Source organism: Ceratotherium simum, chromosome 33 (assembly GCF_057802395.1).
Source record: "Ceratotherium simum simum isolate JZ-2026a chromosome 33, ASM5780239v1, whole genome shotgun sequence".
NCBI classification, from domain to species: domain Eukaryota; kingdom Metazoa; phylum Chordata; class Mammalia; order Perissodactyla; family Rhinocerotidae; genus Ceratotherium; species Ceratotherium simum.
The window spans coordinates 13,722,740-13,749,336 of NC_141932.1; the positions used below are offsets into that span (position 1 = coordinate 13,722,740).

The 26,597-nt window shown below is 49.7% G+C and overlaps 2 protein-coding genes across 4 annotated transcripts in view; one reads left to right on the top strand and one right to left on the bottom strand.

Moving 5' to 3' along the window:
- Window positions 1-13,045, bottom strand: part of ZSWIM9 (zinc finger SWIM-type containing 9) — a 32,073-nt gene extending 19,028 nt beyond the window's left edge. The window contains exons 1-3 of one of the 2 annotated variants that reach the window (XM_087421440.1): window positions 12,957-13,045; window positions 11,597-11,872; window positions 4,112-4,424 (exon numbers count right to left, since the gene is read on the bottom strand). In XM_087421440.1, the coding sequence (XP_087277566.1) occupies window positions 4,112-4,424; window positions 11,597-11,862 (579 nt within the window). In that variant the 5' untranslated portion in view covers window positions 11,863-11,872; window positions 12,957-13,045. Of the gene's footprint in view, window positions 1-4,111; window positions 4,425-11,596; window positions 12,549-12,956 lie in introns of those variants that run through there. The other variant, XM_087421439.1, reaches the window with a different exon arrangement.
- An 84-nt stretch (window positions 13,046-13,129) lies between these two features.
- The window catches only part of LIG1 (DNA ligase 1), a 48,951-nt gene continuing 35,483 nt past the window's right edge, over window positions 13,130-26,597 (top strand). The window contains exons 1-3 of one of the 2 annotated variants that reach the window (XM_087421441.1): window positions 13,130-13,434; window positions 22,098-22,171; window positions 24,526-24,615. In XM_087421441.1, coding sequence (XP_087277567.1) covers window positions 22,155-22,171; window positions 24,526-24,615 — 107 coding nt within the window. In that variant the 5' untranslated portion in view covers window positions 13,130-13,434; window positions 22,098-22,154. Of the gene's footprint in view, window positions 13,435-14,317; window positions 14,337-22,097; window positions 22,172-24,525; window positions 24,616-26,597 lie in introns of those variants that run through there. The other variant, XM_014795257.2, reaches the window with a different exon arrangement.

Here is a 26,597-nt window from a genome sequence, read left to right on the forward strand (position 1 = left end):
ACAAGTAGCACTCTCAGATCACTGTTCACCTTGCTCAGAAGGCAAAGCACACACATAAGAGAAGGCTGCAGCCTTTCCCGGCAAGGTCCATCTCTGCCCAGAGAGCCAGCTTGCTTACAGGATACCCTAGAGCCTGCCACAAATGAGGTAATGGAGACATGATGGGACACCTCAGCCCGTCATCACTGCCTCAGGGGAGATTATACAAGGTCTCAACACCTCCCTGGTTGAAGCAGTCACTCAGTCTTGCCCACAAACTGCGGCTGTGGCTTGCGGGTACACTCTTCTTGTCTGATTCCCTCCCAAGACCAAGTGAGCCACCTCGACTCAGGGGGTCCCAGGCATTCAGCTCTTCAAAATAATCCCTCCTTCAGGAACGTGCTGGAAGCACAGAGAATAACATCTGATTGTTGCTTAGCCTGGTCTTGGGACGAGAATAAAGAATTCTCCTATATATTAATAATACAGAACTCTTTCAATATATCTTCTAAGTGAAAAAAGACAAGTGAAACTTCCATGTAAAGGTGATAGACTGAACACATCCCCCTAATTTCAGTCTTTCCTGAGCCTCAAGTATGTCTACAGAAAAGGGATTTTTTTGTGTGTGTGTGTGAGGAGATCAGCCCTGTGCTAACATCTGCCAATCCTCTTTTTTTGCTGAGGAAGACTGGCCCTGTGCTAACATCCGTGCCCTTCTTCCTCCACTTTATGGACGCCGCCACATCATGGCTTGCCAAGTGGTGCGTCGGTGCGCGCCCAGGATCCAAACAGGCGAACCCTGGGCTGCCGCAGCGGAGCGCGTGCACTTAACTGCTTGCGCCACCAGGCTGGCCCCAGGATTTTTTGTTTTTAAATACAGAGGCAGGGCCGGCCTCATGGCTTGGTGGTTAAGTGCACGCGCTCTGATGCTGGTGGCCCGGGGTTCAGATCCCGGGCGCGCACCGAGGCACCACTTCTCCGTCCATCCTGAGGCCGAGTCCCACATACAGCAACTAGAAGGATGTGCAGCTATGACATACAACTATCTACTGGGGCTTTGGGGGGAGAAAATAAATAAATAAAATCTTTTAAAAAAAAATAAATAAATACAGAGGCAATAGGAAAGGAAAAACCAGGGCCCACGATTCCCAAGCCAGCAATTGGGAAATGCTGAGGACAACAGCAGAGTCCTTAAAATGAACCGGCAGCACTGGGCAGTGTGGGGAGGTTAAAACAAAGATAGCTGAGGGCTGTTTAAGAAGCAGTTAGGTATCTCAAGCTCATGTTTCCTGTCACCCTCAGGGGGCTGGGGGTTTATTCTGTGAAGAGGGTCAAACAGAAAGGTTTGCTGGCCCAGGGTACACTGGGCCCATGTGATGAGGGAAAGGGGGTCCAGTGCATCTTGCTGACCAAATGCCAGCTCCCCAGCCCTCCCCTGCATTGTGGCTCCCAGAATCTGGCAGCCTGGCCTTTACCCACCAGCCAGCCAGGAGGCTGGAGTTTTCTCAGGGGGATTTGGCCGGTCCCAGCAGAAGAACAAAAGATGCTCACACCTGGCACGCCCCAATATAGAAAGCAAGATGCAAAAAAGTGTGTAGAATAGGCTACCTTGCTGGGGGAGGGGGCAAGGGGAAATAAGGTTAAAAATAAAGACACGCTAATTTATCTGTGTACATATAGAGCTGTGCTGTTCAATATAGAAGCCACGTGGGACTGTTTAAATTTCAGTTAATTAAAATGAACTAAAAATTCAGTTCCCTCAGTCATAGCAGCCACATTTCAAGCGCTTGATAGCCACATGAGCCCAGGGGCTACCATACTGGACAGCGCAGACATAGATCATTTTTATCCCCGCAGGAAGTTCCACTGGGCAGTAATGGTCTGTAAACAGAACGATACATAAGTTGGATGGGCACCTGATACTCTGGCGGCCTGAGGAGGGGACCTGAGGGACAGGAGGTGACAAGGGGACTTTTTACTACACACCCTTTTGCATCTTTTGAATTTAGAACCATGTGAATGTGTTACATATTCAAAAGGTCAATATTTAAATTTTTTTTTAAAAGGAGTAACCCTCTCACTGGTCTGTCTCTTGGTTTTCAAGAACTTCTTCCTCGTTTCTTTTAAAAGTGTTAAGGTGGCCAAGGGCCAGCCAGTGGCACAGTGGTTAAGTTCTCGTGCTCCGCTTCGGCTGCCTGGGTTTGTGGGTTCGGATCCCGGGCACGGACCTACACACCACTCGGCAACCATGCTGTGGTGGCGACCCACAAAATAGAGGAAGATTGGCACAGATGTTAGCTTAGAGCGAATCTTCCCAAGCAAAAACAAAAAAGTATTACGGTGGCCAAAACACAGACCCGGGCGCTGGCCTTGGTTTAAGTTAGATTCCATGACAGCCTCCAAACCAGAGTTACAAGGACGCTCCCTTGACATCAAAGGTTTTCCTTTATGACAAACTGCTTCTCACAGAGGTGACCCTACACGGGGTGCTTCCACAAGGAGTAGCTCAGCGAAGATCACTGGGGTGTGGAGCGCATACGTGTGTACCCCCACTTTACAGAGTGGCACGCTGACTTGGGTGGGGTTCTCAACCCCCCAGAGCCTAGAACTGACGGGGGGGGGGCCCGAGCCTCATTTTCAAACTGGGGAACAGCAGAGCAGTGAAGATCGGGGTCCCGGATCCAGACTGTGTGAGTCTGGAGTCCAGCTCTGTCATTAAGTACCTGTGTGCCCTCAGGCCAGTTACTTCACCTTTCTGTGCTTCAGTTTTCTCGTTTGTAAAATGGAGATGAGAACGGGGGACGCCCTCCTCATCGTGATCTGGTGAGATTTAAACGAATCACAAGATCTAAAACACTTAGGCTAGCGCCTTGCCCAGAGTGAGGGCTTGATAAACGTTAGCTAAAATCATTATCAATGTTGTGTGCGGACAGAGGCCTGGGTTTGGGTTGGTGGCTTGAAAGAGGGCTGGTTACTGGGCATGAGATGGAGATGGGGAGAGTGCTGTGGGCCTGATTCTGGAGAGTGGGTTCACTCCTCATCTGCACCCTGAGTTGGCACCTTTTCCATGCACGAAAAAAAACCACAGAAACCAGTTTCTTTCCTCCCTCCCTCCCTCCCTTCCTTCCTTCTCCACCTGGGCCCTGAAGTTGGACCAGAGCAGCAGAAAGATTCCCTACAGAGGCAGCATTCTCACTGCTCCTCCAAACCACAGAGCTTGCTGCAGCCTCTGAGCCTTTGCATCGGCTGTTCCCTCTGCCTGATGGACCTCGCTTCCCTCTGAAGACAGAATGGGGGTCCCCTCCCTCCTTTCTGTCCCCTCTGGTTCACCATCATTTCCTCAGAGAGGCCTTCCCTGGCCACTCAAATGAAAACAGCACCCTTACTCGTGTCTCTCCCCCCGCCCCTCACCTATCCTCCTTTACCAGGCTGCTCGCTCCATCACATTACAGAGCACCCTCCCTTCTCATTCTTGATCTGGGGGATGGGTCCCGGCGTGTTTTCACTTCGTGAACACTCATCGAATGCTACACTTATCATTTGTGCATTTTCTACATGTGTAGCTCAGTTTTTAAAAATGTTCTGTTTCTTTCTTTTTTTTAAATAGCACCTCCACCACCTTGAATCCCCTCCTTCCCAGCCCCAACCCTACTGAGTTTATGTCCTATTTGGATGTGTCTGTCTACCGTCGGCTTCTCCCACCACAACTGCAAGGCGGCAGCAGCCCATAGCCACAAGCAGCTATTTAAATTTCAATTCGTTAAAATGAAATAAAATTTAAAAATCCCGTCGCTCGGTCCTACTGGCCACATTTCGAGCGCTCAGTAGCCACGTGTGGCTGGGGGCTACCACGGGGGCAGCGCAGAATCACAGAGCATTTCCTCCAGGACAGAAAGTTCTGGTGGTCAGGGCTGCACTAGAGGGCGAGGTCTCCGAGCGCAGGGACGTGCGTCTGGTTGGCTGCTCCCTCCCCAGTGCTCAGTAAGTACTTATGAATGGATGCACGGAGAATGAATGAAGGGGCGAACGGATGAGTGGGTGGGCGCATGAATGAATGAATGAATGACCCACAAGCAGTCTTGGGCCTGGCTCTCCCCCGCCCCCTGCTGCCCCTCCCGAGACCCGCCCCCACCTTGGCCTCGGGGTCGGTGCGGAAGAGCCCCTCCAGCACGTGCAGGGCGTCCAGCACGCCGTGGTCGCGGCCCTTGCAGTAGGAGAGCAGGCGGCGCACGTCGGCGGGGGCCACGAACTGCTTGGAGATCTTGTTGGTGGTGCGCACGGGCAGGCAGGCGTTGGCCAGCAGGTGCCCCGGCCGGAAGTAGTAGGCGAACTCCAGCGGGCAGGCCGGGTGCGAGTGGGTCAGCTGGCACTCGGTCACCACCAGGCGGTCCCGCAGCGGGCTCAGCTTGACGATGATGAAGGCCGGGCAGCCGGGCTGGGGGGGCCTGCGGGAGGAACGACCACGGCCGCCGTCACGACCCCCTGCCGCCCTCTTCCCCCTCCTCTCTCCTTTTCACTATTATTTTTTAAAATTAAGATTATTTGCAGCATAGAGAAGAGGAGAGGGCCTAAAGCATATGCCAGCTGTGTGACCTCGGGCAAGTCACTTACAGTCTCTGTGCCTCAGTTTCCTCCTACGTTAAAAGGGAGGTCATACTCATAACACGCTTCTCATAGGGTTGTTGTGAGGATTAAGAGAGTTGATATGTGGAAAGCACTTAAAAACGGCGTCCGGAACGTGGTGAGCGCTGTTTGCTGGAATTCTGTACACACCACCCCCAGCTCTATCAGTGAATGAATGTTTTATTATATTTACCCAAATTTAAGAAAATAAAACATTTCAGATACTCCTGTATCCACTTCTGATGGTGCAAGTTGAGGCCCTCTGGGAGCCCTGCCCCAACAAATTCCCCTCCTTCCCTCTGTCCCCAAAGGTAGCCACGACCCAAATTAGGTATTTAGCATTCCTGCACGTTTTTATGCACCCATAAACAATGGAAGGCAGGTTCCTATGTTTTTTTTTTTTTTATGAGGAAAATTAGCCCTGAGCTAACATCTGTTGCCAATTCTCCTCTTTTTGCTGAGAAAGATGGGCCCTGGGCTAACATCCGTGCCCATCTTCCTCTACTTTATATGGGACGCCACCACAGCACGGCTTGACGAGCAGTGAGTAGGTCCGCGCCCCGGATCCGAACCTGCGAACCCTCGGGCCGCCGAAGCGGAGTGCGTGAACTTAACCACTACACCACCGGGCCAGCCCCTAGGTTCCTACGTTTTAAAACTTTGCATACAAGAAAAGGTGCCCAAACTCATTAGTCATCAAGGGAATACAAATGAAAACCCCAAGGAAATGCCACTGCACCATGAGGATGACCAAAAAAAGAGACTGATAACATCAAGTGTTGATGACGACGTGGAGCAACCAGAACTCTCGTTCATCAATGATGGGAGTGTGGCATGGTACGATCACTTTTGGAAACTGCGTGGCCATACCTAGTAGAGCTCATCATGTGCCTCCCCTGAGAACGGCGATTCCACTCAAGATAAACCTGCCTATGGGCACCAGAAGACGTGTACTAGAATGTTCCTAGCAGCACCATTCACATTAGCCAAACACTTGAAACAACCCACATATCCTGCGATAGAGTAGGAGAATAAGTTGTGATATGTTCCTAAAATAAAATACTAATCAACAATAAGAATGAACCATTACTATCCACAGCAACATGGATCTTACAAACCTGCTGTATGAAGGAAGCCAAACAAAAGAGGCCACACCACATGATTCCCGTTTGTAGAAAGTTCAACAGCAGGAAAAGCTAACATCTGCTGTCAAGAGACTGGATAGTGGTTAGCCTTGAGTGGTTAATTCTACGGTGGGGGGCACGTGGGGACTTCTTGGCACTGTACACGTTCTGTCTCTTGTTCCCGGTGCTGGTTACACATGCGTTTTACTTTGGGAAAATTCACCAAGTTGCACACGTATGATGTGCGCACTTTTCTGAACGTGGTTACATTTTTTAAAAGTTTACTTAGGAAACTTTTGCTTTCTAGCATGTGGTAGGCAAACCAACATCCCCGCCTTCCCAAAGATGTTCACATCCTAGTTGCTAGAGGTGTGCAAATGTTACCATCCATGGCAAAAGGGACTTGGCAGATGTGATTAAATCAAGGATCTTGAGATGAGGAGATGATGCTTGATCATCTAGGTGGGCCCAATGCAATCTCAAGGGTCCTTACAAGGGGAAGAGGGGAATCAGAGAGAGAAACTGAAAGATGCTAGGCTGCTGGCTTTGAAGATGGAGGAAGAGGCTGCAAGCTAAGGAACGTGGGTGGCTTCTAGAAGCTGGAAAGGGCAAGGAGACAGTTTCTCCTCTAGAGCCTCCAGAAGGAACACAGCCCTGCAGACACCTTGATTTTAGCCCAGTGAGACCCATGTTGGACTTCTGACCTCAGAGCTGTAAGGTAACACACTTGTGTTGTTTTCAGCCACTATGTTAGCAGTAATTTGTTACAGCAGCAACAGGAAACTAATACAGTACAAGCATCACATTCTATATATCCTTTTGCCACTTGCTTTTTCACTCATCAGCTTTTCAAGAGTTTTCTGTTTCATTCCTTTTATCTGCTGCCTAATATTCCACTCCATGACTCTGCCAACTGTTATGTTGTCTCCAGTTCTCCCTCGCTACAAACAGTGCTTCAATGAACATTCTTATATCTCTCTCTGTGAGTAAGAGAGTGTCTACATCAGTGGTTCTCAAACTGTGGGGCATAGCCCATTACCTGAAATCAATTAAGCAAGTTACATCCAGCACTGTAAAAAATGAAAGAGAATACAGGGGGAGGAAATCAAAGTGTATTTCCGTGATAATATTTAAATTGACATCTGCTTTCTGAAAGGGAAAGGGGTGATATCAGCATTTTTTGTAGGAGGTTTTATGCTTATAGAGCAGGGATCAGCAAACATTTTCTGCACAGGGCAAGACAGTAGATATATTCTGTTGCTGTACTGTGAACACAGCCACAGACGATATGAAAACGAATGGACATGGCTGTGTTCCAATAAAACTTTATTTACAAACTGGGCTGCTGGTTGGATTTGGCCCAAGGGCCTCCCAGTTTGCTGACCCTTTTCTAAGAGACTGTCCAGCGGAGATCCTTGACACACCCTTTTCTCTGCCATGCAGGAGGTAAAGTAAAACCCAGGAGGCTGCTAGATTTTAAAAATCTATATAAAGAGTTTGAGACTTTTTGCCTTATTTAAAGTAACAAAAATAATGCAAATTTAGAAAAATTGTAAGTGTACAAATCATTATAAGTAAAATACAACCATATAGCCACCATGGTGGTATCAGGTGGAACTAAAAGAAATTTCCAACATGCAGCAATTTTTTTTTTTTTTTTTTGGTGAGGAAGATTAGCCCTGAGCTAACATCCGATGCCAATCCTCCTCTTTTTGCCGAGGAAGATTGGCCCTGGGCTAACATCTGTGCCCATCTTCCTCTACTTTATATGGGATGCTGCCACAGCATGGCCTGATAAGTGGCACGCAGGTCTGTGCCTGGGATCCGAACCTGCGAACCCCGGGCCTCCAAAGCAGAGTGTGCAAACTTAACTACGCCACCAGGCCAGCCCCTATGCAGCCATTTTTGATCTACCAACACGGCAAGTTCGCCAGGTTCTACCCGACACATTTCCCTAGAATAACTCACAGGCTTTTGTGAAACTCTCTGGTCTGGCTTCTTTTAACTTGAGTGTTTCAGCCCCTAGAACAAGCCTCCACTCGGGGGACGTCACCTCTTCTGTGAAGCCCTCCATCTTGCCAGAGAACAGCACGTCCCCACCGTGGGATCCCAGTGTCTCACATAACTGTCTATTGCCGCCTCAACACCCCATTTTTGCAACCTCTCTCCACCTAGCTGGGGGAAAATGCCACCCACCTGTAAGTGTCAACTCCAAGTGGCCAGGAATTTTTGCTGTTTTGCTTACTGGTGTATCCCCAGCACTTAGAACAGCCCCTGGCCCCTGGGAGGTGCTGGGTAAATATATGACGAGTGAATGGCTGAATCCCACTTGTACGTACCCCAGGAACTCCGCTCACCCCATCAAAACCACCCATCACCAAGTCCTGCCCACCATGCCTTCTAAACTCTCCAAAGCATCCACTCTTTTCCATTCCTACTGCCGCCATCCTACTATAAGTTCTTTCCTTCTTCATGAAACATCCTTCTCCCTTCTTTTCACCTAATTCACTCCTACTCATCCTTCACAACTCAGAGCCAGTGCCACTTCCTCCAGGAAGCCTTCCCTGATCATCTCCAGGCTAGAGCAGATCTCCTCACACATTGGGGTAGTAATTTGATTGATGCCCATCTGTAACATATGCTCCTCACCGAATGGGGCACTCCCCCATTGAAACCTCAGCATCTAAAACACATTTGCCCTGCACACAGAAGGTGCTCGCAACAAACCTCTTGGATGAAGGGACAAACAGCATGGCACCTAGAACCAAAAAAATCTTTAGGGTGCTGGCACATTCGACTCTCATATTAATAATCCACGATTGAAATAAAGATGAGAGGAAGGAGAGGAGAGAGAGAGGAGGAGGAGACAGGGTGGTAATTAAAAGGGGCTTTGTGATCAGGGCTTTGTGATCAACCTGTGTGGATCCAAATCCTGGTTCCCCCTCTTGGTAGCTGTGTTATCTCGGGAAAGTCCCTTAACCTCTCTGTGCCTCAGTTTTCTCATCTGGAAATTGGAGCTGATAATACTGACCTCACAGATTTGTTGAGAGGACGAAACAAGAGGATTAAATGATGTAAAGTGGTCAGAAAAGGGGCTGGTGCAGCGTAAACAGTTAATAAAAAGTTGCCGCTATTTCCAAAACATCTTTTTTCTTCCAAAAGTGCCATCGCTTTGACTTGTGTTGCATTCTACTCGCCCATTTCTTCTTGATCTTTTATATTCTCAAGATCTTTGTGTTTTCAAAGGCTGGTGGGTACTGGGAAAGGTTGAGCAATCCTGTTCTAGAAAGGGACGTGCTGAGAGAGAGGCTCAGGGGATGGAGTGGGAGAGAAAGCGGAGCTGGAGAGGCAAAGGTGCAGGGATGGTGACTAGGAGGAGGTCACTGTGCAACCTCAGGAAAGGGGGAAGGCATGGGCAGGAAGAAAGCCCGTATGTGTGTTCTCTGGACCCTCAGCTGCAGCCTCCTCCCTGGCCTCTTGTCCCTCTCCTCCAGTCCATCCCCCACGCAGCCCGAGGGATCTTCCTACATCCCGAGCTGACCCTGCTCACAGCCCTCCCAGGGCTCCCCAGTGCCCCCAGGATAAAGTCCCAGCCCCTGGACCAGCCCTGCAGGTCCAGACCTCGACGCCATGGCAGCCACATTTCCCACCTTTTCTCACACACTACACTCCAGCCTAGGACCTTGGCCATGGGCCGTGCCTGGGCTGTGACACTGGAGAGGCCCTGCCTGAGCAGCTGGGGGGACTGAGGGCTCAGAATGATGGGCCCCAAGTCATCATCCCTGAGCCAGCTCATCAGCCACCCCCCATTCCTGGGCTCCCCATCAAGCAACCATTTCACTGTTTCCCCAGTCACCAGGCCGGAGCCCAAGGGCATCATGCTCGTCCCCTCCACAGCCCGTCAATCCCCAGCCCCATCCCTCCTGTCCCCTGGCTCCCTGATATTTGTAGAGCACTTGGGACAGTGCCTGCACAAAGCTAGTGCCACGTGTTTAAGTCCAATACTGTACATACAAAAATATACAGACAAAATCCTTCAAGAATCTGCTCACTGGTCACCTAGTCCAGGAAGCCTTCCAGAACCACCCGGTAAGCTCTCAGGTGGAGCTGACCACTTTCTTCTCCTCCTCCATCTCCTTTCTTAACCTCTCTCTCACTACTGTGGGCCACTATTTCCATTTTTCTTTTTTTGTCTTTGTCTCCTCTGTCAGGTTCTGAGCAGCTCAATGGCAGAGAGGAGCTCTGGGTTTCAAACACCCAGTGAAGTGCATGCACACAGCAGGTGCTCAATAAGTGTTACCTTGACTTGGCTTCTGTTAACAAAGAGGGATTCCAGATTGGGCCTAAGCTTCCTGCAAGCTCTTCTGTTCTAGACTTCTCTGTGATGATGTATGTTTGACACTGTTCTGCTTCCAGATCTCCAAGTCTCTGTTTCTAGAACAAGCAGTGAGTAAATTACCAAGAACAGTAATCTCACCACAAATGTTTAAATAACTACAGGTGAGAGTCGCTGTAGCGAGCGCTCGCTCCGTGCTGGATGCTCTTCCGAACGACTTGCATGGATTAGTTCATTTAATCCTCACAAAACCTAAGAGATAGATACTACGACTTCTCCCATTTTCCAAGTGAGGACACTGAGGCCCAGAAAGGTGAAGCCACTTGCTCAACGTCACCGGATCATCAGCAGCAGAGCCGTGGTTTGCACCCAGGCTGCTGGCTCCCGAGTCTGTGCTCTTCACTCCTGTCACAGCTGTCATTTACCCAGCCACCCCGGGTTCCAGGCATCAGGTAAGCGCCTTCCTGTGCATGGTCTCACGGTAACCTCACAACAGCCCCACGAGGCAGGTACTGCGATAACCCCATTTCAGAGAAGAGAAAACCAAGGCTTGGAGATGTGAAGTCCGTTGCCCAAAGACACCCACCCAGGAAGCGGCAGAGCCTATCTCAAGTAGCCTGAGGGCAAAGCCTGTGTTCTTAAGTACTTTGCTCTCCCCTTTGTCTCAAACTTACGCACCTCAGGGGGCCAGGCAAAACAAGGAAGTAGCAGTACTAAGTATGAGGTGGCAGAGACTGGTGGGGTCTGGGGCACACCGGAGTGCCAAGGCCTGGTCTCAATGGGGTGGCTGTCTGCCACACAGGGAACGTGGCCTCAGCCTTGTTTATGTTCCCAGTTTAAAATTGGGGTCAGTTAAAACACCCCTGGTCACCTGGGTGTGTTTCTTAGCTCTCTTTTGGATGTCTCACTTATCCCCTCATTTTATCATTCGAGTTGGAGGGAACTATTTGTGAGCTTGTTCATATAACCTCAGTCTTCTGTCCAGTCTGAAAGTTCCAGAAAGGCAGGGAATTTGTCTGTCTTTCTCAAAGACACCCTCACACCCGGCCCCCAGTGAAATATCCCTAGCCCCCAGCATGGGACTTGGCCCTGCATTTACTGAATGGATCTTTTTCTCTTTGTTCTGTGGCCTTCTCTGCAGCTCAGTCTCTATCTCTGATCTCACCTGGTTTTCTGGCTCAGTCTGGTGTCTCTGGCTCCATGTCTCCACGTTTCTGGAATTTTCTTTTTTGGTCTCTCGGGGATGTGTGTCTCTCATCTCACTCTTTGCCTCTCTCTGAGTCTCTATTAAGTCTGTAAGGGGATCCCCTCCTGTCACTCACTGTGTATGCACCTCTGTCCCTCCAGCTCCCTGGCTCTGTCTCCCTCTCTCAGTAAGCTTCCCTCCTTGACTCTCACGGCCTCTCTGCAAGGTGTGTTTAGCTGCTTAGCGTGCATCTCGCCCTCCCAGTCTCTGGGGCTCTCTGCCGCCCCCTCCCCCGTGGTGTGCCCCCCACCCCCAGTACCCAGCAGGGCAGCGGCTCAGCTCACGCACCCCACGGCGGGCCGGCTGGGCGCGCGCACGTCCTTGCACACCAGCCGCACGTAGCTGTACTTGAGCACGTCGATGAGCGTGTAGAGCGGGGGCGCGCTGGCCCAGCGGCAACGCGCCAGGTGCATGGAGCTCTTGACGAAGAAGAGCGCCAGCCGTTGCTGGCACCACGCATCGAAGAAGCGACTGAACTCGGCCCACGAGAAGAAGGCCCGCTCCCGCAGCTCCTGCTCCTCCTGCCCCGCCGCCGTGCCGGGTGGGGGCTCCATCCTGGGGCGCCTGAGTGGAAGCAGTGGGGGACACGTGGATATCAGACCCAACCCCACCAGAGGTATCCCACTTCCTCCATTCTTGGCCTGCCTCTTTGGTGCTGGTGCCTTTATCCAAGTGGGGCCCGGGGTGGGATGCACCCGTTCATCTCTAGATAGGTGCTTCAACCCCATCTTTGGCCTCCTCCCACGCCCTGCATTATTCCTGGGACACTTGGAGCCTGATATCCTGATCCCTAATTCCAACTCTGGTCTCCTCCTCCACAGATGTGACCCTTAGGTACAGCTGGGGTCCCTCTCTCAAAATACGACCCTTAAGCTCAGTTGTGGACACTTCAAGTGTGTCCCCAACTTCCAGCTAAGGCTTCCTCCCCCCAGACGTGTCTCCTACAGTTGGCAGTAACCTCTAGTGCCCCCATTCATCTGGAACTTCTCCTTCCATGTGCCTACACTTGGCTGTAACCCACATCCAGCTGCGCCCCCCTCTAAAGATGTTCTATATCCAGGTGTGCTCCCCACATCCAGTCATGGACACCTCATCCCCAGTTATATTCTTCATGCACCTGTGGCTCCCTCCTACCCAGATGTGTCTCCGATATGCAGCTGTTACCCATCCCCCAGATGTGACCCCTATGGGTCGCCACATCCAGCTGTGGCCCCTTCTTCCCAGAGATGCTCCCCTACCCAGACGTCCTCCCCAAATCCAGTAGGGCCCCTTCACCTATAGGTGTGTGCCCCCTTCACTTGTGCCCAATTCTCAGAAGTGTCACCAATGTTCATCTGTGGCCCCCTCCTGCCCAGACGCGCCCCCCAGTCCAGCTGTGGCCCCCTCCTCCCGTCTACAGCGATCATCCTTCCCAGATGTACGTTCTCGTCCTAGACATGGCCCCTCGTCCTCAGATCGGCTTCCTCACCCCAGATGCTCCCCCACGTCCAGCTGCGCCTCCCCCCTCCTCCAGCCCCTCTCAGCCGGCTCCCGCCTCCCCAACCCCTCCCAACCCTGACCGCCGCGGCCCCTCCCATCCCCGCTGTCCCACCCAGCTGTGCCTCTCCCCTCCCCCAGATGTGCACCCTTCCCGCCCCTCCCCACTCACCTACCCGCCCCGGAGCGGCGTCCACCTCCCACAATGCCCCGCGCCGAGGCCCAGCCCGGCCCTTGCTCCCGGGATGCCCCGCGCGGTCTCCCGCCTCTCTTCCCGCCGTGCCTCGCGCAGCGGCTTCCACCGAATCTCCCTCTTTCCTTGCCAGTCGCTCTTCAGACCCGCAGCCACGCCCGCTCAACCAGAGCGAAGGAAGGCTCGGGACCGTTTCCCAGCGTGCTCTGCGGGAGGGCTCGCCCCACTTCACCCTCTTTCCAGGCAGCCTCCCGAGGGGGAGACTACAACTCCCAGCGTCCTCCGTGCGGCGGCGCCGGCGGCGCGGACGTCGCCCGGGCCCCGCCCTCGGCTCGGCCCCGGCCCCGCCCGCCGAAGTCTGCGCGCGAATTCCGTGGCGCGAATTTGGGGTTGCAGTCGAGCGCCGAGCAGTTCCGGGTGTGGCGCCCAGGACAGCGGCGCGCGGGGCCAGCGCGAGGCAAGTGGGGGCGCCTGCGCGGGGCTGGCGGGGCTGGGGGGCGGCGCGCGTGTCGTACGCTCGGGGCCCATTGCTTCGCCGGGGCGGTCGGCTGCAGAGAAACGGACGTGGGGAAAGCTGAGGCGGCCGAGAGCGCGGTGAGGAGGAGAGAGCGCCGGCAGCAGGCCGCTGGAGGGGGCGAGGGGCGTCCGCCGGAGGGAGAGGGCCAGGTAGAGCGTAGACGACGGCCGAAGCCGGTAGGAGCCGACAGGGTTTGAGGAGAGGCCTGGAGAGGCGGGGCCACCCTGGAGGGGGCGTGGCCATGGAGGGATGAGGGGCGGGGTCAGGGAAAGGCCGTGGGTGGGCGGGGCTATCCGGACATTGGATGGGCTGGGGGAGGCGGGACCACCTGGAAGGGGCACGGCCATAGAGGGGTGAGGGGCGGGGTCAGGGAAAGGCCGTGGGTGGGCGGGGCTATCCGGACATTGGATGGGCTGGGGGAGGCGGGGCCCCCTGGAAAGGGTGGGACCAGGGGAAAATTTAATAGTGGGCGGGACCAGGGAAAAGGTTGAAGGTGACGCTGGGTCAGCTTTAAGAGGTGGGCCAGGCTGAACTTAGTCGGGGCCAGGGAGAGGTCAATAGTAAGGTCCAGGTCTAGGCAAAATCTGGAATCTTTTGGATAAGGTGAAGTCTGGCCTTGTGTATGCCTGATGAGGGGGCGGAGCCAAGGAAAGGGATTAAGGGGCGGGTTGGACAGCAAGAAGGGGCCAAGGCCTGGGAAGGGATCGGGCCACAGAAGAGGTTTGAGGGGGTGGGGCCGAGGAGAGGGTAGTTGAAAGGTCTGGGTTTATTGTTGCCCAAGGAGGTGGAGGGAGGGCCAGAGGAGCTTGGGGAGAGAAGAGAGAAGATCTTGATGTCTTTAGGTGAGGGGGAAGTTTGAAGGGTAACGGGGAGGGCACTTGGGGGGAAGAAGAGAGGGGCATTTGAAAAGGGGAGCTGGCATCTGAAAGCTGAGAGGGATCGGCGAGGGGAGACAGCAGAAAACGGGATTAAGGACGCCACTCCGTGGCCTCCATCCCCATTTCAGCCCGTTTGAATCTCTGACTTATTAGGGGGCCTGAGAAGGAGGCACGAGGGAGAGGCAGGAAGGAGTCGTCTCAGACAGACCTCCTTAATTTCATCTTATGTTAGGATCCCCTGGGAGCTCGCTAGGCCTGTGATTTCCCTGTCCATTCCCTGAGATTCTGATTCAGTAGGTCTGGGAGTGGGCTGGGGATGTTTTAAACAGGAGTCCCAGGTGGTTCTCAGAACCGGCATGCTCTGTTTCTAGTACCCGTCGTTGACCAGCTGTGTGGCCCTGGGCAAGGCCCTGTCCCTGTCGTGTCTCAGCTTCCTCGGTTTGAGGGGTGCTGAGCTGTTTTAAGCCTCGGAGGATGAGGGAGAGTAGCATATTTAGGGGAAACGTGTAAGGTATTTCCCAGGGGTGAGGTGTGCCTAGGGGACCAGACAGGTCAGGAAATGTGAGTTTTTAGTAACTAGAAGAAATGCAGACTTGGGCCTTCTGGCCTCTTGTCCTCAAACTGTTCACCACTAAAGCCCCTTTACATCGTTCCTCGTCACCATGGCCTCCAGGTTTTGAAAGATCCAGCTTGTGAACCCTAAATTCTTTAGTCATGATGTTTTGTTACCCCAATTTTTAGTAATCAAAGGCGTCTGTATGGGCCAGCGCGTTCAGTACCAGGCACTGTTTTAGGTCTTGTGGCCATATTCCTGAACAAAATAGACAAAATCCCTATCTTTGTGGAACTTAACAGTTTAGCCCTGCACTGCTTAATACAATAGCCACTAGTCATGTGTAGGTATTGAAATTTAAATTAATTGTAAAGAAATGAAAAACTCAGCTCCTCAGTTGAATTAGCTGCATTTCAAATGCCCGGAAGCCATATGTGGCTAGAGCTGCATTTTTGGACAGTGCAGAGACAGATCATTTCTATCTTGCGGAAAGTTCTGTTAGAAGCACTGCTCGAGAGGGTGAGACAAATTCTAATTTGTAAGGTCAGGTTCTGCAAAATGCTGTGAAGAAAAAGAGTGAGGGGATAGTACAGCAGACCAAGGGTGTTGGTAGCCAGCCCCGAGCTCGCAGCACTGGGGTGGTGAGAGGTGGTTGACTGTAGGTTATCTTTTGGAGGGCGTGCCAATGGGATTTATTGGTAGATGAATTTGGGGAGTGAGAGAAAGAGATGAATCAGTGGTAACTCCAAGGTTTTTTCTTTATTATTATTTTAAAAAATGTTGCATAGAGTAAAATTTACTCTTTTGGGTGTATAGCTCTGTAAATTTTGAACCACGAGTAGAGTTATGTAACTACCACCACAATCAAAATACGGAAAAGTTCCATCACCCCTAAAAATGATTCTTGTGCTCCGTTGTTGTAGTCAGTCCTTCCCCCTGGCAACCGTTGATCCCTCTCCATCCCAGTACTGTATCAGTAGATCACTCCTTTTTATTGCTAAGTACAAACTTTAGTACATCCTACAATGGAATACTGTTCAGCGATGAAAAGCATTGTATGATGTACCACAGTTTGTTTATCCCTTCACCCGTGGAAGGACATGTGGGTTGTTTATAGTTTTTGGTGATTATGAACAGACCTGCTGCTATAAACGTTTGTTTACAGGTTGTTGTGTGGACACAGAATTTCACACATAGGGTAAATACCTAGGAGTGGGATTGCTGAGTCTTATGCTACATGTATGAGAACTCCCAGACTTTTCCAAAAGTGACGGTACCATTTTGCGTTCCCACCAGAAATGCGTGAGTTCCAGCTGCTCCACGTCCTCACCAGCACTTGGTATTGTCAGTTTTGTTTTTCAATAGTTAAATAGTAGGTACGTAGTGAACTCCAAAGTTTTTGACCTGAGCAATTGGGTAAAAAAAGCTACCAATGCTGAGATGGGGACTGTTAGAGGAGGAATAAAAATCTGTGTGTGTATGTGTGTGATCTAAGAGTTTGGTTTTGGTCCCGTTGAGTTTGAGATGTTGGTTAGACATCCAGATGGAGATATCAGCATAGACATTTTGGGGTCATCACAGAGTATGTTTAAGCCAAACTGGACGAGATCTCCAAGGGAGTGGGTGTAAATAGGACAGCGAGGAGGCCTAAGGATTGGGCCTTGGGCACTGTAACAGTTAAAAAGTGAGTTGCTATATTAGTTTTCTGTGGCTGCTGTAACAAATTACCACAAACTGAGGGACTTCAGGCAGCACAGATTTTATTCTCATAAAGTTCTGGAGGCCGGAAGTCTAAAATTGGTTTCACAGGGCTAAAATTAAGGTGTTGGCAGGGCTGCATACCTTCTGGCGGCTCTGGGGGAGAATCGTTTCCTTGCTTTTTCCAGCTTTTAGAGGCCACTCATATTCCTTGGCGCATAGCCCCTTCCTCCATCTTCAAAGCCAGCATCTTCAAATCTCTGGCTCGGACCTCCTCCTTCCACGTACAAGGATTCCTTATCATCACTTATAAGTGACTATGTTGCACCCACCTGAATAATCCAGGGTACTCTCCCCATCGCAAAATCCTTAACTTAATCACATCTGCAAAGTTTCCTTTTGTCGTGTAAAGTAACATAGTCACAGGTCCAGGATCAGGACGTGGACATCTTTGGGGGCCGTTATGCTGCTCACCACAGTTCCTGTGGACGAACCATCAAAGGAATCCAGGAAATAGCGGACACTGAGGTGGGAGGGAAACCGTGAGAGTGTGGTATGAAGAAAGAATTTCAAGGGATCAAGGACTCAGATGTTTCACATGCTACTGATGGGCCAGGTAAGATGAGGAACAAGAAATGACTTGGATTCAGCAACCGGGAGTTCCTCGATCACCTTGATGAGCGGGGTCAGCAGAGTGATATGGGAAAACTTGAACGGGAGGGTTCCAGAGGGGATGGGAGGAGAGAGACTGGAGACGGTGCCTTATGACAGTTCTTTCTATGACTTCTCTGAAGAGGGGAGCAGGGAAATGGGGCAGTAGCTGCAGGAGCATGTGGGGTCAAGAGAGGTTGTTTGTTTTCTTAAGATGGGAGAAATTACAGCAGATTTGTAAACGGATGGAAATGATCAAGTAGAGAAGTTGATGCAGGAGAGAAAGAGGCTTTGGGTTTGAGGAGGTGAGGGGGCATGAGATCTGGCGTGCAGGCAAGGGGGCCAGCCTTAAACGGGAGCACAAATGGGTGGGCCGCAGGAACCGGCGGTGGGAAGTCAGAGCACATGGGTGCAGGCGCAGTTGTGTAAGTAGATGCGGCGAGAGCTTGTCTTTCTCCTGACTGCTTCCATTTCCTCAGCTGAGAGCGAGGGTGGAGGCGATGTTGGTGGTTTGAGAAGCAGGTGTGAAATAAGGTCTGGGAGACCGGGAGAGTCGAATGGTCTAGAGAAATGGAGCAGCTTGTCTGGTAGCACGAGGGTCCTGTGGGGACCAGACACCCTCAGCCTGGGGGTGCAGGCACAGCGTAGGTGGAGAGTTGGGTTTAATCAGCACTGGGTTTTGCTGGGGGAGAGATGAAGTGGGGGAGGCAGGAACAAGAGGGAGATCCCAGATTATAATGGTGCACCAGAACCTAAACTGAGTGAAGGAAGGGAGGGAGGATGTGATGGGGACAGGGATAGTGAAAAGAGGGAGGACTTACCATTGGGCTTGTAGACCCAGGAAGGACTGAGGAACGTTTGGGGTTGGGTTCCTAGAGGAAGTCGGCTGGAAAAGTAGGGGTGGTGGTTGGAGAATGGGCTGTTTGAAATTGAGATATAAATGTAGGAATCATCAGCGCGTAAATGGGATTTAACGCCAGGGCACTGAGCCCTGAGCTTCGAATACAGAGGTTGGGTTTTAGGCAAGTTCCTTGACTGGTTTATTTGTTCCTTCTTTCATTTATTCCCCTCTCCCTGTGTCTCTCCTTGGTTGGAGCACTGAGTCCTATTTTATCCTTATTTTCTTTTTCTATTTTTTTAAAATTTTTATTTATTTATTTTTCCCCCAAAGCCCCAGTAGATAGTTGTATGTCATAGCTGCACATCCTTCTAGTTGCTGTATGTGGGACGCCGCCTCAGCATGGCCGGAGAAGCAGTGCGTTGGTGTACGCCCGGGATCCGAACCCAGGCCGCCAGTAGCGGAGCGCGCGCACTTAACCGCTAAGCCACGGGGCCGGCCCTATCCTTATTTTCTTTGCACATCTGCAAGAGCAGGACCCATGAGCTTCTTCAAGAGCAGGGACGGGGTTTGCTTTTCTCTTTGTCCCCAGAGACCAAAGGTCTTGGGAGACATGAGTTCAGTGAATTCTGTGCGAGGCTCTGTTCTTCCGTGTGTGGAGATGAATCCGGGGGCTCCCTGACTGGTTGGGAAGAAAAGATCCCAACTTTTACAAATAATTCACGTACAGGATAGGTTAGAACTTTCTAAGGTGAGAGATTCTTACCAAGCTTGAGGTTTTTGAGGGAGAGAGGGGCTGGGTCATCCACTAGGTTATTGATTTTCCTGAATTCTGAGCTTTATACTGAAATTATATATTTTTTTCTTAATTTAGGTTATGTTTTCTTCTTTGATGCCTATAAAAATTTTCAGACTTACAGAAAAGTAAAGCAGCTAGGATAACAATATGCCATCACCTTGATTTTACGCCTATTAACATTTTGCTGTGTTTGCATCAGCTAATTTTCCGAAAAATAATTTAATGTTTATTATAGAAGTTTCAAACATACACAGAAGTAGAGAGAGTAGTATGAATCCCTAATCACCCATTACCCAGCCCCAGGAATTATCAAAATATGTCCATTCTTTTTTTTTTTTTGCTGAGGAAGACTGACCCTGGGCTAACATCTGTGCCCAGCTTCCTCTACTTTATATGTGGGATGCCGCCACAGCATGGCTTGACAAGCGGTGTGTAGGTCCACACCCGAAATTCGAACCTTCAAACCCTGGGCCACCAAAGTAGAGCGTGCGAACTTAACCACTACACCACCAGGCTGGCCCCAAAATATGTCCATTCTTATCTCATCTGCATTCTCTTTCCTTCCCCCTCAAAAAAAAAAAAAACCCTGAATTATTTTAAAGCAAATTTCAGGCATTTGCTGAAATATTTTAAGTAATTTACAGACATCATGACATTTTGTCCCTATTTATTTCAGCGTGCTTCTTGAGGCAATAAAGGTATTTTCTGATATGTGTTTCACACCTAACAAAATTAACAATTACTTAGGGAAATTTGAGGTGGTGTATGGATATGACGTTAAATGGCGCTATAATCCCTTTGCATTCTCTTCCATTTTGCTTTGAGGAGAAAGGCTCAGCTTGGTGCCGGGGTGTCTCCCACACATCTCCAGCACTTGGTTGACTTTGAACAGAGGGCAGCCGGCCTAGGCTCAGAGTCCTCAGCAGCCAGCACTTTTTAACTAGAATTTAATAATCTGGCTTTGTTCGTTTTACTTATTTTTTGCGCCTGTCTCCGACTTCTGATGAGCGATGCTATTCTTCTGTCTATGCGAGGGCAGAGTGCCTGGAATCTGGATTTGAATCCCCCTCCTCTGCTTATGAGCTCTGTGATTCAGGGGAGTGATTTCACCTGTCTGTGCCTCAGTTTCCTCGTCGGTGAAATGGGGCTAAAAATTGAAAATGCTTCATCGGGTTGTTGGGAGGCATGGGGTAACAATACCATTATTACACTTGTCTTTATCTCAACAGCCCCAAGAGCTGGGGGCCACCTCCGTCTTCCTCAGTCCCGGTACAGAGGGTACCCTACCTTCCACACCTTCGGAGTAGTTAGTGGTTAAGGACATGCATTCTGGAGCCAGACACCTGGCTTCAGATCCTGACTGCAACCCATTAGGCTGTGTGATCTTGAGCAAATTACGTGATCTCTCTGTGCCTCCCTGGCCTCACTTGTCAAGTCGGGCCAATAATGAATTGTAATACGTTATATGTAAATTAATTCACATAAAGCGCTTGGAATAGTACCTGGCACCTAGTAAGCACTCCAGTTAATAAAAAAATTGAATCTTTTACAGAAAAAAAAATGCAAGCCTTACATAGATATGGTAGAAATTGCAAAGGTGGTATGAAGAATGTCTGAAGTTTGTGAAACAATTTTTGGAGGAGATGGAGGTGAATCAGGCACAGCCCAGTCGCTCCAGAGCTCCACATCTGGTTGGAAAGATAAACTCTGACTGTAGTCACAAGAGCACACGTTGACATTATAAGTGTGACGAGAGAAGTACTGATTCATCACCAGGAGAGGTCGGGGAAGTGAGCCGTCTCTTACAGCAGGAAGCTTCCTGGCGTTCTGTCCAATGCTCAGAGCTAGGCAGACAGGGACTGGCTGTGGGGGTATTCAGGGCATTCCCCAGAGGGAAGAGCCTGGAGGAAGTGGGAGGCTGGGAAATAAAATCAGAAAAGCTATGTGGGTCCTAGATTTACCATTTTTAAGAAAATTGAACAATAATAAATATGCATGGTTCAAAATAAAATCAGGATGGAGGTATACAGTGACAGGTGTGGCTCACACTTGTCGTCTTGTCTGCCCCCAGCCGCTTTTGTTGGTTTCTTGATTATCCTTCTAGATCTTCTTTTTGCAAATACAAGCAATACTAGTGAATACACGTGTTCTTATCTCCCGTGTCTTACAAAATCAGAAGTATGTTATACGCACCATTCTGCCTCCTTTATTATTATTTAAAATTCTACTTAATGTGTCTGTAAGTTCTTTCCATATCAGTACGTAGAGCTTCTTCATTATTTTGTTTTTAACTTTTTATTTTGAAATAATTATAGATTGATGGGCAGTTGTGAAAATAGTACATAGAGTCCTATGACTCTTGCACCATCTTCCCCCAGTGGTGACATCTTGTGACTGTGGTCCAATATCAAAACCAGGAAATTAACACTGGACAATACTGTTAACTAGACTGCAAAGCTTGTTCAGTGTTTACCTGCACTCGTGTGTGTGTGTGTGTCTTATTTGATCCCGTGTACAGGTCTGTGTAGCCACCGTCACAGTTGGGACGTGGAAACGTTCCGTCTGCACTCCCTGTGCTGTCCCTTTATGGTCTCCTCCCTCCCTTTTGTCTCTCACCCCTGGCAATCGCTAGTCACTTCTCCCTCTCGAGCTTTGCCGTGTGGAGAACATTATGAAAATGGAATCGTGCGGTGTGTAACCTGTTGAGGTTGGTGTGCTCTCCGCGATGTTCTGCCGTTTGTTTCAGTTAACGCTGTACCTTAGAGACCGCTTAGCAGCTGATTTATGTAGACCAGTGGGTATAATTTCATGAACTGCCATGTTTCACGGTTGTTGTAGGATATGACATAGTCACCTAAAAACAATTTTTCACTACCCTTAAAACTTCAAAAAAAAAACAAACAAAATTGAAAAAAACCTTCAGGACTTCAGTGTGTCCTTTGTATTAGATGAAAAGCAGGCTCCGTATGGTAAAGGAGGCTTCTTGTTCTCTGCCTTGGAACTCTTTGTTCACTAATAAATCTCACGAGCAAATCATTTTGGTCCAGAAAAATGGGAGTTTCTTCTTGACAGGGAACCTCAGGTTTCTGATCTTGTGGGTTTTTTTCTTCCCACGAGGAGGAGGTGTATGTGCTTTGGGCTCTGCACGACCGGTATCCTCACCAGGTATTTGGATGTCTGTTTCAGGAGCAGCTGACGGCCGACGAGGAGGAGCAGAGGGGAAGGGAGAATTCTGACGCCATCATGCAGCGAAGTATCATGTAAGGACCCGCCCTCCCGTCTTACACTCTCCGAGTTCTCTGCTTCTCTCTAACTCTGTGCCTTTTTTTTAGAAGAACTCAAGTTGGTCCTCAAGTTGGAATTTCCAGGAGTTGAGCAGTGCGGAAAATGGGGAGTGGGATATGGAAGATGGGTGGTCTATTAACCGAAAGGTTTTAGTTGCAAGGTTCAGAAGCCCTAGGCCACTGGTTCTCAGCGCAGTTTTGCTTCCCAGGGAACATCTGGCAGTGTCTGGAGACGTGTCACAGCTAGGGGGAGGGGGCGTCTGCCGTTAGCATCTGGTGGTTAAAGGCCAGGCATGCTGCTAAACATCCTAGAATGCACAGGACAGCCCCCCACGGCAAAGAATGATCTGGCCTAAAAAAATCAGTATTATCTAGCTTGAGAAACCTCATACTAACACAAGCTGGCTTCAGGAAAAAAGAAAGAGAATTACTTGGCTTGTGTAGTTGGAACCTTCCTGAGATAATGGCCTCAGGCTTGCTTGGATCCAGGTGCCAAAACTTTGTCACTGGGAACTGTCTCTCCATCATTCAGGTCTACTTTCTTCGACGTTGTCCCTACTCCAGCAGGCTCTCTTCCTTGAGCTTGTGGCACCCTAGAGTTAGCAATCACGGTGGAAGAGGGGGGGTCTCTCTCCCAGCTGTCCCAACAACGTCTAGGGTCAGTTTCATTGACCCATTTTGGCCACATGCCTGTCCCCGAACCAGCCACCGTAGCCACAGGGAGGCGCTGCTCTAATGGGCCGGGTCTGGGGCACGTGCCCACCCCGCTTATGGGTGGTAGGGCAGGCCCACGCAAATCATAGGCACGCAGAGAATTTGGGGGAAAGGGCATCCCAAGAGGAAGGTGGAAGGCTGTTCTTAGAAGGAGGGAGTGGATTCTAGACAGACCCCGACCGGGACATCCACCCCAGAGACCCGGGACATGGTGGCTCACACAGATCCCAGCCTGTGTTTTTCTTGTGTGATAAGAAATCTGGGGATAGTCTGTTCTGGGCTGTTGCACCTTTGATGGCTTTCTGCCTCTTGCTTTGCTTAATACTTTTTCAATACCACTACGGCCCCATGGCATAGTGGTTAAGTTCATGTGCTCTGCTTTGGTGGCCCGGGTTCACGTGTTAGGATCCCGGGCGTGGACCTACATCACGCATCAGCCATGCTGTGGCAACATCCCATGAACAAAAGAGAGGAAGATTGGCACAGATAGTAGCTCAGGGCCAGTCTTCCTCAAGCAAAAAAAAAAAAAGGAGGAAGATTGGCAACAGTTGTTAGCTCAGGGCGAATCATCCTCACCAAAAAACAAAACAAAAAGATCAAATAAACTTTTTATTTTGGAGTAATGTTAGATGTACAAAAAAGTTGCAGTTAGTACAGAGAGTTCCAGGATCCCCCTCACCCCGTTTCCTTACATTACCGTGGTCGCTTTGTCACAAGAAGTTACCAACGTTGGGGCGTTACTGTTAACTAAGCTCCCCACTTTATTCAGATTTCACCAGTGTGTGTATTAATGTCCTTTTCTGATCCAGGATCCACTCCAGGACACCATGTTGCGTGTAGTTGTCACGTCTCCTCAGTCTCCTCTCGGTGACAGTGTCTCAGATGTTCTTTGTTTTTTATGGCCTTGACAGTCTTGAGGAGTCCTGGCTGGGGATCCTGGAGACTGACCCCCAATTCAATTTGTCTGATGTTGTTCTCATAATTAGACTGGGGTTGTGGGCAACGAGGTGAAGTCGCCTCTCACTGCCTTGTGTTAGGGGTGACAGCCCAGGACGTCACAGGCGCTGCTGACCTCCCTCACTTGGTCAGGGGGAGTGGCCAGGTCTGTCCGCCATCAAGTTCCTGTTTCTCCCTCTCAGTACTCAGTTCTCTGGAAGCAAGCCACTCGTCTGGCCAGTCTCAAGTGGAGGGAAGGCACTTTGCTTTCTGTATCTTTTTCAGAGCACTTAATGCCTTCTGTCATTTTATATTTAGTTACTTAATATTTGCCTCCTCCACTGGAGTGTCAGCCCCTCACGGGGGACATCGTGTGTCTGGGTCTCTCCCTAGGGCCCAGGACAGGCCCTGGCACTTAGTAAGTGCTTAGTTAATACTTGTTGAATGAAAATTGGGGTGTGTCCTCTCTCTCAGGTCTGAGTCCTGGTGGAAAAATAAGAGTGTGTTGCCTCCTCTGTCTGAGCCTCACTTCTGTTATCAGTCGAAGGGGGTTGTTTGAAATCCTCTGTTACGTGCTGGGATGGGAATGGGCGTCGGAGCTGTAGGGTGTGGCACAGATCAGAGGGGTTATTGGTGCTGTCGTCATTCCCTATTTTTTCCCCCTTCCTCTGCTTCTCCAGGTCATTTTTCCACCCCAAGAAGGAGGGCAAAGCAAAGAAGCCAGAGAAGGAGACATCCAACAGCATCAGAGAGACGGAGCGCCCTCCAAAGTACGTAACGGGCTAGGATGTGGTGAATCTGTCCCTTTATTAATCAGGACTCCCTTGGCTGTAAGTGTTACAAGCCCAGCTCAGAATGTCTCGGGGCCCCAAAGGGAATTTTTGACTCCAGTAACTGGTGAGTCCAAAAGTAGTCCAGCTTCAGGCACAGCTGGATCCAGGGTTTCAGACTTGTTTTCAGGGCTCTGTTCCACATGTGTTGGCTTTGTTCTAGAGCAGACGTTCTCCGGGAGGCAGAGAAGCTGGCCACTGGCTGCATTTTGATGCCGACTCAGATAAGTGGAAATGAGCATTGTTCTCTCCTCCAGCATCCACATCACAAGTTCCCAGCAAGACCCTAGTTGGGTCATGTGATCACCCTGGATCAATCAGCTTGCCAGAGCCTGGACTTAACCTAGATTTAGTTCTCATCCCCAATTTGAGACCCGGGGCAATTAACTTCACTTCCTGTGTCCCAGCTTCCTCGTGTGTAACAGGGTATCATAATCTATATCAGGTTTCTGTGTGGGTTTGGTGAATTGACACACTTAGAACTTGCAGAACAGTGCCTGGTTCATAAAAGGCACTCATTATGTGGTAAGAATCAAGTCAGGATTTTTTTCCAACCCTCTTGATTTTCACATCTACCCCTTTTGTGTATACATTGCTATATGTACATGCATATGTAGTTTGGTTTTCTGACATTGTAATGTTTTTAAAATATGGATCATACTCTATATATCGTGCCTCAGCTTGCTTTCTTCAGCAACATAATGACTTAGAGATTTTTTTCCATTCTTGAACACAGAGGACTATGATCCCTTTTACTTTCTGCCTTGTGTTCCATTTTAGGTTTGTACTATAGAAATTATTTAACGTTCCCCTCCTGATGGATATTTAGGTTGCTTCCAATTTGTGGCTGAAACAATCTGTGCTGCAATAAATAGTCTATATGTGTGTCTCCTTCGGCACATGCGCAGATATTTTTTTCATAACACAGATACCGTACGTAGATTTATACATGGTAATTGTTAATACATCAACTGAGAGAAGTAGGCAAAGTAGAAATTTCAAGTCATCCCAGTATTCACTTCCCAGGGGAACTACTTTTACCAGTTTGGAGTATATCCTTCCACACCTTTTTTCTATGCCTGTATGCATACATGTACCTAACCCAGTTATTGACACAAAGTAGGTGCTCAGTAAATATTTGTTGACTGAGTAAGTGTTTCCCATACTTATGTACTGGATAGCAGGAACTCTCATTTTGGACTCTCTATTCTATCCCAAGTAGCTGGCACATGCCTGACATATAGCAGATACTCAATAACACAGACCTTTAATTTATCTTTAAATAACAAAAGCAGGATTATTATATATGCAAGTTGCATATATAGGCAAACATATATTTTTTTCCGTTCATTGAGTCATACTGTACATACTCAATTATTCAGCAGCCCTCTGTGGAGCATGTTCTGTGTGCAGGCACTGTTCTAGACCCCGGGGATTTAGCAGTGAACAAAATCAACAGCAGCTTGTCTCGTAGAGTTGACAGCCTACTGCTTTTTTTCCTCCTCAAAAGATCTCAGAGCCATGATACTTCGTTTAAACCCATTTTTTTCTTTGTAATGATGTTCCGTAACGTGAGTGTACCTTGTTGACCTGATGAGGGAGTTTTCTCTATACCTGTTGGTCTCTTTGTCCAGACGGTGACCTCTGTGAGTGCAGAAACCCTTAGGAATCAGTGTGTCCTCAGCACCTTAAGTGACCTCCATCAGCGCTCATACTGCACTGTATTTTGATGGTCTGTGTTCCTCACCAGATTGGAAACTCCTCCTCAGCTATGTCAGGGGAGTAGTAGGGCTGCTTTAACAGCAACCAAAGTCACAGTGACTTAGTTAAGATAAAAATTGCCTTTGTCTCGTAAGATTCGGAGCTGTTTAGGCAGTTTAGGGCAGGTAGGAGGCTCTACCACTGGGTTGTCCTGAGACCCA